This window comes from Physeter macrocephalus, chromosome 14, assembly GCF_002837175.3.
Source record: "Physeter macrocephalus isolate SW-GA chromosome 14, ASM283717v5, whole genome shotgun sequence".
NCBI lineage: Eukaryota > Metazoa > Chordata > Mammalia > Artiodactyla > Physeteridae > Physeter > Physeter macrocephalus.
Window position 1 is genome coordinate 74,092,875 of NC_041227.1, and position 7,770 is coordinate 74,100,644.

The window sequence follows — 7,770 nt, forward strand, 5'->3', positions numbered from 1 at the left end:
TGAACTATTAACACATACAACATGGATGAGCCTTGAAAACATTATGCCAAGTGAAAGAAGCCAGACAGAAAAGGATGCACTGTGTGATTCACTTTATATGAATCATCCAGAAGAGGCAAATCCAGAGAGACAGAAAGTAACTTAGTGGTTGTCAGGGGGAGGGGGAATTGGGAGTGACTGTTGTAATGGATACAGTGTTTCCTTTTGGGGTGGTGAAAAGGTTCTGGAATCTGGTGATTTATGGCCAGTGAAATTTAAGAGGAAGTCTACAGGGGCTTCTAGGAAAGCTTATGTTTTTCTGATAAAAGAGATAGATTGGATAACACCGCCCTGCTCCTCCCTTCTTCCTACTTTGATTGAGGATATGATGGCTGGAGCCACAGCAGCCATCTTGCTACAATGAGAAAAAGGCCAAGAGAACCTCAGACATTGACCCTGCCGTCATTTGACCAAGCCCATGCCAGCAGCTGTCCTCCTCCAGGATTCTTGTAAATAAAAATAAATCCCTCCTTGTTTAAGCAAAACAAAAACAAACAACCCCCCCAAAAAACCAAAACCCCCAGAAAACAAAAACCACTGAACTGTACATTTTAAAATGACATCTTATGGTATGTGAATTATATCTCAATTTTTAAAACACATATAGGGAATTCCCTGGCAGTCCAGTGGTTAGGACTCCACGCTTTCACTGCCGAGGGCCTGGTTTCAGTCCCTGGTCCATCAGGGAACTAAGATCCCACAGGCCATGTGGCACAGCCAAAAAAAATAAAAATTTAAATACTTAAAAAATAATTAAAATTTTAAAAATACATATATAGTGAGAACCCATGGGAGTAATGTAAGTAAGTAGGGCAGGGGTCCCCAACCCCCAGGCCGAAGACCGGTACCCATCTGTGGAAAAATTGTCTTCCACGAAACCGGTCCCTGGTGCCAAAAAGGTTGGGGACCGCTGAAGTAGGGGACTTGCCAGCTGTCAAGGACTCTACAATCCTTTCTCTGAGTCCATGTGATTCCTTTGGACGAAGGAACCAGGGAGTGAGGGAGGATGTGGCCTCGTGGAGGAAGGGCAGGGTGCAGAAATGGCGGCAGGGCCAGGGGCGGTGATGGGGCTGGAGCCAGACAGGTTGGGGCTGCCCACTTCCTTCCCTGGGTGGGGATGGAAGGCCAGAGGGAGGCTCCTGGCACCTGGGGTGCAGGAATCTCTGGCATGTGGCCCTGAGCCCATGTTTCCAGAGATCAGCCCTCCTCCCCAGGCCTGGGAGGCTGGATGGGACACAAATTCAGACATGGGCCTCTGGGGTGACCTGGCCTGCATCTTGGGGGTCCAATGACCTCTCTCGCTCAGCTCCAGCGGCCCTGCTCTTGCCCTCCTAACTAGCCCTGGCCTGCCCCACACCGGAGCCCTGCCCAGCTCCCTCCCCGTGGTGGGCTGGGCTGGGAGGAGGAGTGAGGGTGCACTTACATTTTCAGGTCTTTCAAGCCCTCGGCCAGGCCAGCGGGGCAGCCTGACTAACCAGCTCCTCCAGGCCCGCGGTGTTGGGGGAGGGGGTGAGGTCGGAGCCCCAGGCTGTGGATGCGTGGGTGCTCTGCAGGCCATCATGGGGCTCCCCTGGAGGCAGCTGCGCCCTTGGCTGCTGTTCCTCGTGGTGCTGGTGTGGCCCCAGCCCTGCATGAGCCTGGGTGAGTGGGGGTCCCGGGGTGGGTGCTCCTGGCCAGATCCAAGGGGCTGGGGCACCTGCTGGGACCCTGGGAGCCCGCCCCCTCCGATCGGGAGAGGCGGCCCCAGGGGCAGTGGGCCCTGGTCCCTCAACCCTATCTCCACGGCCGCAGAGCTCATCCCCTACACGCCGCGGATAACAGCCTGGGACCTGGAAGGGAAGGTCACAGCCACCACGTTTTCCCTGGAGCAGCCGCGCTGTGTCCTGGAAGGGCATGCCAGTGCTGCCAGCACCGTCTGGCTGGTGGTGGCCTTCAGCAACGGTATGTCCTGGTGCAGGTCTGGGGCTGAGGAGAGCTGCAGGGGCCCTGGGAGCCCCTCACAACTGGGTGTGGATTGGGAGTTTGGGCTTTATCCAGAGGGCGCTCTGAGAGGTGACAAAGTCTCATGTGAGGCATGGAGGGCCAGGGCTGGAGGCCTCCAAAAACTATGGCGAGGTCCCGAGGTCCCGTCTGCTCCTCCCCTCCAGCCCCAATCTGTCTGTCCCTCACTCCTGCAGCCTCCAGGGACTTCCAGAACCCCCAGACACTGGCTGAGATCCCAGCCTCCCCGAGGCTGCTGACAGATGGCCACTACATGACGCTGCCCCTGACCCTGGACCAGCTGCCCTGTGAGGACCCAGTGGGTGGCAGGGGGCGCGCCCCGGTGCTTAGGGTGGGCAATGACGCCGGCTGCCTTGCTGACCTCCAGCAGCCACGCTACTGCAACGCCCCCCTCCCCGGCTCTGGACCTTACAGGTGGGTCACCCAACCTGGACCTTGGAAGAGGGCTGTGCTGGGAGAGGAGGGGTTTTGGGGACCAGGGCTGCCCCCCCACCCCAGCCTCTCCCCAGGCCTCTGTCCTGGCCCGGCCCCTTCCTGGCTGCAGGCGGAGCAAGACCCTCCCCTTCACAAGCCTGGGTGGGTTTCTTCCTCTGCGGGGTCCGACCAGCGGGGGGGGCAGACAGAACGTGGCCCTTCCAGGAGGCCCACTAGGAGGAGGTGGGCATCGCAGAGCCGGTGGGGTGGGGTGGGTGGGGTGGGGAGGAGTCTTCTGGCCCCACAACGGGGGAGGGGAATGCTGCAGGGCCCACCGTCCCTCCCACAGGTAGATCTGGCAGGAAACTAAGCCTGGGGCTGAGGGTGGAGCCGGGGTGGGAGAGCAGGTGTCAGACGAGGGGACAAGGCCAGAGGTCCTCAGGGAGACCAAGTGCGGCTGGGGGAACCGGCAGGGGCGCAGGCAAGGCGGGGCGGGGCGTAGGCTCCACCCACGCCTCCCTCGCCCTCTCACCCAGGCCGGCCAGGTCCCCTCCCCCTCCCCGTGGCCACTCCCTGGCGCGGCCTCCAGTTATACCTGCCGCCGCATCCCTAGCGGCCCCCGGAGCCGTCCCGTCAGTGCCAGCCTGCCTGCGTTCCTCACGGCTCGGAAACCTTCCAGAGCTCCGCCCCCACCCGCGGACAAAGATACAACCGAGGCTTCGCACGGCTCCCGGTGCCCCCGAGCTCAACCTGCCCCCTCCCGTGACCCTGGGCTCCGAGTGCGCCCTGATCCCAGCCCTTCCTCCCTGGCCTCTGCCTGGGGTGCCTGCTCTTACAGGGGGGCCTTCCAAGGCCTCACAGACTCCTCACAGCCATCAGTTCTCTGGGAGGCCGGGGCCCCGCGGCCCCACGCGCCCCGCTGAGCCACCCTGCATGTGACACTTAGTAATCGGGGCCACCTAAACCAGATAGGGTGTCTGGAGAGCGACGGTTCAGATGGTTTGGGGCTGCTGGCAGAGGTCACTGTGGCCAGAGAGGTCTCCGGGGGTCCTTAGAGCAGGGCCAGGCTTCGGCCGGTGCTGATGGGCCCCACCTTCCCCTATACATGGAAAGGCCCACAGCCTGGCCAGCCAGCAACGGCTGCCTGGGGCCTGGCCAAGGTGGGTGCCTCGCCCAGGGCAGTCGAGGCTCGGAGCGTCACCCTTCCTCCTCTCCCCAGGGTGAAGTTCCTCCTGATGGACTCCAAGGGCTCACCCCAGGCCCAGACGAGGTGGTCCGACCCCTAGTAATCTAATCGGGGCCACCTAAACCAGATAGGGTGTCTGGAGAGCGACGGTTCAGATGGTTTGGGGCTGCTGGCAGAGGTCACTGTGGCCAGAGAGGTCTCCGGGGGTCCTTAGAGCAGGGCCAGGCTTCGGCCGGTGCTGATGGGCCCCACCTTCCCCTATACATGGAAAGGCCCACAGCCTGGCCAGCCAGCAACGGCTGCCTGGGGCCTGGCCAAGGTGGGTGCCTCGCCCAGGGCAGTCGAGGCTCGGAGCGTCACCCTTCCTCCTCTCCCCAGGGTGAAGTTCCTCCTGATGGACTCCAAGGGCTCACCCCAGGCCCAGACGAGGTGGTCCGACCCCATCACTCTCCGCCAAGGTAGCGCTGGGGGAGGGACGCTCCGGCTCCAGTCTGCTCCTTGTGGACTGGCCGCCCTCTCCACCATGGTCGTGCTCAGCCGGCCCCTCTCCCTGCTGCTGTGGGACTGGGGGCTCAGAGGCAGCCCCCCCCATACAGAACCTCGTGCTGGAGGCTGGGGCACCGGGTCGACCCCATCAACAGAGACACCGGCTCTGTCCACCCCGAAGTGTTTGCCAACCGTCGGGTGCCCCGGACCCCCAGCGCCATCATGGACAGAAGCGGTCTTCCCCTCCTTCAGGGAGCCAACCCTGTGCCCAGCACTGCCAGGTGGAGGAGAAGGGCCAGGGCAAGAAGGAGGCTGGAGTCGGTCAGGGCTGTGGGTCCCGGGATAAGGAAACTGCACGTGAAAGGCTGGAGTGTCCCACGTGTGGGCGCCTGGGAGATGGGCTGAGAGGCCGGGCTGGTGGTGTTGGTGGGTCTTGTCACGTGAGGGCCTTGAATGCCAGGCTCCAGGAGCAGGGCAGTCCTGAGCTCTGCTGCCACTCTTCCTGCCACAGGCGGGGCAGTGGGCAGGCACATTGGTGGAAACAGCCCAGAAGGTGAGACCAAGGCAGAGGCTGGAGCCATGGCTGGTGGCCCAGGCTGGCAGAGCACAGATGCCCAGCTGAGAGGGACAGATGGATGGGCTCAGGAGGATGGCTGGGGATGGAAGGCAGTCAGCCTTGGGTGTGAGCATGGTGGGGAGGTGACCGCCCTGGGGTCCAGGGGCAGCCTCTGAGAGGCACTGTGTGTGCAGGGAAGTCCCCAGGCTCCATTGACACGTGGCCAGGCTGGCGAAGTGGCGACATGATTGTCATCACCTCCCTCCTCTCTTCTCTGGCCGGTCTCCTGCTCCTGGCCTTCCTGGCAGCCTCCAGCATGCGCTTGTGAGTGGTGACACCCCCGAGGGCCCCTCTCTCACCCCGAACCCCTTCCCTCTCACTGGTCCCAGTACCTGGAAGCCCTCCATGAGCCCTGTGGTTCTGAGGTGGGTGGTGCCCCTTCCAGGGATGTGCAGGGAATTCCCCGCCCCCCCCAATATCTCTCACCTGGGAGGTCAGGGAGGTGGTCCAGCAGCTCCTCTGACGACAGGTTCAGAGAAGGGGCCACCTTGTTCTGCCCGTGCCCTTCTCCTCCCTGACCTTGTTTTCTCTCCAATGAGCCCTCTATCATTTCAGCGAACTGACACCCAGGTAATCAGGGCGGCCACCTGGAGGAGGCAGACCTCCAGCTGGTTCTACAAGGGAGGAAAGGGAGATCAGAGGCTGCAGGGGGAGGGCTCTGGGAGTGGGGAGCTCGGCAGCCCACTCCACCCAGCAGGGAGACAGCTGCGCCTCTTCCTCTCCCCATCCAGCTCCAGCCTGTGGTGGCCGGAGGAGGCCCCAGAGCAGCTGCGAATCGGCTCCTTCATGGGGACGCGCTATATGACCCACCACATCCCACCCAGAGAGGCTGCCACGCTGCCCATGGGCTGCGAGCCTGGCCTGGAACCCCTCCCCAGCCTCAGCCCCTAGCCTGGCCCATACGGCTGGGGCTGGGGCCGTGGGGGACCTGCATCCATGTGCCCCTCCCCCATCGCACCTCCCCACCCTGCCTGAAATCCATCCCACCACTAGCAGCCCTGCCTTGGGCTTTCCCAGTTCCCCCGCTCCAGGCAGTGAAGTTGCACTCAGGGGAGGGCTGTGGTCAGGCTGGGCATCCAGCCTCCGCCGCCATCTGCCTGCCTCGAGCGAGGCTGGAAGGTGACGTGGAGAGACCGCCCTGACAGGAAGCTTCCAGGCCCCAGGAGGAGGCCTGCAGGGGGCCTTGTCTGCCCTGTGCAGGGGGCTGGGCTGGGCCCATCCTGGGGTATATGAGGCCTCCCTCTGTCCCTCTGTCCCATCCACCAGCGGCTGGGGCTGCCGTGGAGCCTTTAGAGGTTCTTCCGTTGTCCCTGGACGGGGGGCCCTTTCTGAGGGTGGCACTCACCGGCTGTAAGGTCTGACAGTGTAGACACTCGTTACGACTTTCCGGCCACCACTCCTAACCCCCTTGCACACAGTGGGTTACACACTTATCCACAGCCATCTGTGAGCAGATGGCTCACACACTTATCCACTCACTCTCACGCCACAAACATTTATTGAGCTCCTGCTGCATGCCCTGCACAGTGTCAGACATGGGCCCTCACGCAGAGCCCGGTGCTGTTCTTGGGAGCTCACTCACTGCTCCGAGCCTCAGATGACCACGTGTCCTGATGTGACCTGTTACTATTGAGAGGCTATCACTCCCTCACATTGTCACATACCCTTGGGCTCACACTCCTCAGACGATCACCCCAATGGACTCTCTGGGGTCCGCGAGTCCCCATCACCCAGGAGGATACACTTAACTCAGCAGCGTCCGTCCGCCCGCCCGCAAGGCCGGTGGTTTCCACTATGGCCACAAGGGGGCGCCAGTTCACCGCAGCCGCAGGGTCCCGCGCGTGCGCACTCCTATGAACTGCTGCCAGTCCCGCCGCGTGACCCGATGTCGTAGAGCTACCGCCACTCGGGGGGGGGTCTCTGGAGGTCAGGGCTCCAGGTCCCACCTCGGCCAAGCCAGAGGGATGAGCAGTCACGCTCTCGCTTGAGGATCTACGATGTGTCGTCCAATCCGCACAGCCGCCACCGTTTTCTGGTCGGAAAAACTGAGGCTCAGTACCCTCCCCGCCGCGCACTGTCCACTGTCACCGCCCCCCCGTGTCCCTGGACCCAATCCCGGCCCCTCTAGTCTGACCGCGGCTCCCAGCAGGCAGGCCCCCCGAGGAGGGTGCCCAGTGGTGGCCAGCGGGAGGCCCCTGCTTTTTGGAGATGAATAAATGCAGTCTGGCTCCTCCATCCTAGCAGTGCCTGTGCTGGTTCTGGAAGAGGAGAATTTACACGCAGGGCCCAGCCTGGCCTTGCTCTGTCCAGCCTGGCCCCGACACCAGACTCGGGGCTGCCCTGAGCCTATGCCCTTGATTGCCAGCCCTAACTATACATTGAGGGTGCCTCATCTCCTGACGGGCCCAGGGAAACCCACCCACAGTGGGGCAGGGCCAGGAAGCCTCCCACTAATGCAGGTGGATTAGCAGTGCTCCCTCCCAGGCAAACACCTTAGGGGGGTCTACTTTGAAAACCCGTGCACCCCTGGTCCCTTGTGGTCCCTCTCCCACCCTGCCTGCATCCCCACCAGCCACAAGACCTGCTCTGGGTGCAGACAAAGGCAGATTCAGATGCAGTCAGGAGCTCAGGCCCTGGTGTCCTCCGTGACACCTGGCCATGGGAACCAGCCCCTTCAGGCAGCCACTTTTGAAATTCTGCTACTGTAGAGTCCAGGACCCTCGTGGATTCTTGGAATTGGAAGACGGTTAAAAGTGCCCTCCCCCGCACCAGCTACCCCCAGAGGAGCCAGTCACACTGTCCTGCCCAGGCCTGGCTCCAGCACCAGACAGGGAGGCCCTTGAGGCCCAGGATGCCCAGCTTGGGGCCTGCCCAGGAGGGATATGGTGGGGAGGAAGAGGGGTCCACTGGTGTTTGCTGAGTAAAAAAAATGAACAAAACTGCCCAAAGCTGGAGGATCAGCCAGGAGCAGGAATTGCCCCAGGCTCTTTCATGTCCCAGGGTCCTTTTGTGGCTTGTTCTTAGTGCC

The 7,770-nt window shown here is 62.1% G+C and overlaps 1 protein-coding gene across 1 annotated transcript; it reads left to right on the forward strand.

Moving 5' to 3' along the window:
- Positions 1-1,598: 1,598 nt before the first annotated feature.
- On the forward strand, positions 1,599-5,758 carry UPK3B (uroplakin 3B). The gene is made up of 5 exons (XM_028498669.2): positions 1,599-1,980; positions 2,217-2,454; positions 4,019-4,098; positions 4,877-5,006; positions 5,474-5,758. Exons 1-5 carry the CDS (start codon positions 1,599-1,601, stop codon positions 5,631-5,633), a joined length of 990 nt encoding a protein of 329 aa, XP_028354470.1. The 3' UTR covers positions 5,634-5,758.
- The last annotated feature ends 2,012 nt before the right edge of the window (positions 5,759-7,770 follow it).

Excerpts from the sequence above, each read along its gene's own strand:
- UPK3B (XM_028498669.2), top strand. The coding sequence starts at position 1,599 with ATGGGGCTCCCCTGGAGGCAGCTGCGCCCTTGGCTGCTGTTCCTCGTG. Across the intron at positions 2,455-4,018 it reads CCCGGCTCTGGACCTTACAG|GGTGAAGTTCCTCCTGATGG; the intron begins GTGGGTCACCCA and ends TCCTCTCCCCAG. Across the intron at positions 5,007-5,473 it reads GCAGCCTCCAGCATGCGCTT|CTCCAGCCTGTGGTGGCCGG; the intron begins GTGAGTGGTGAC and ends CTCCCCATCCAG.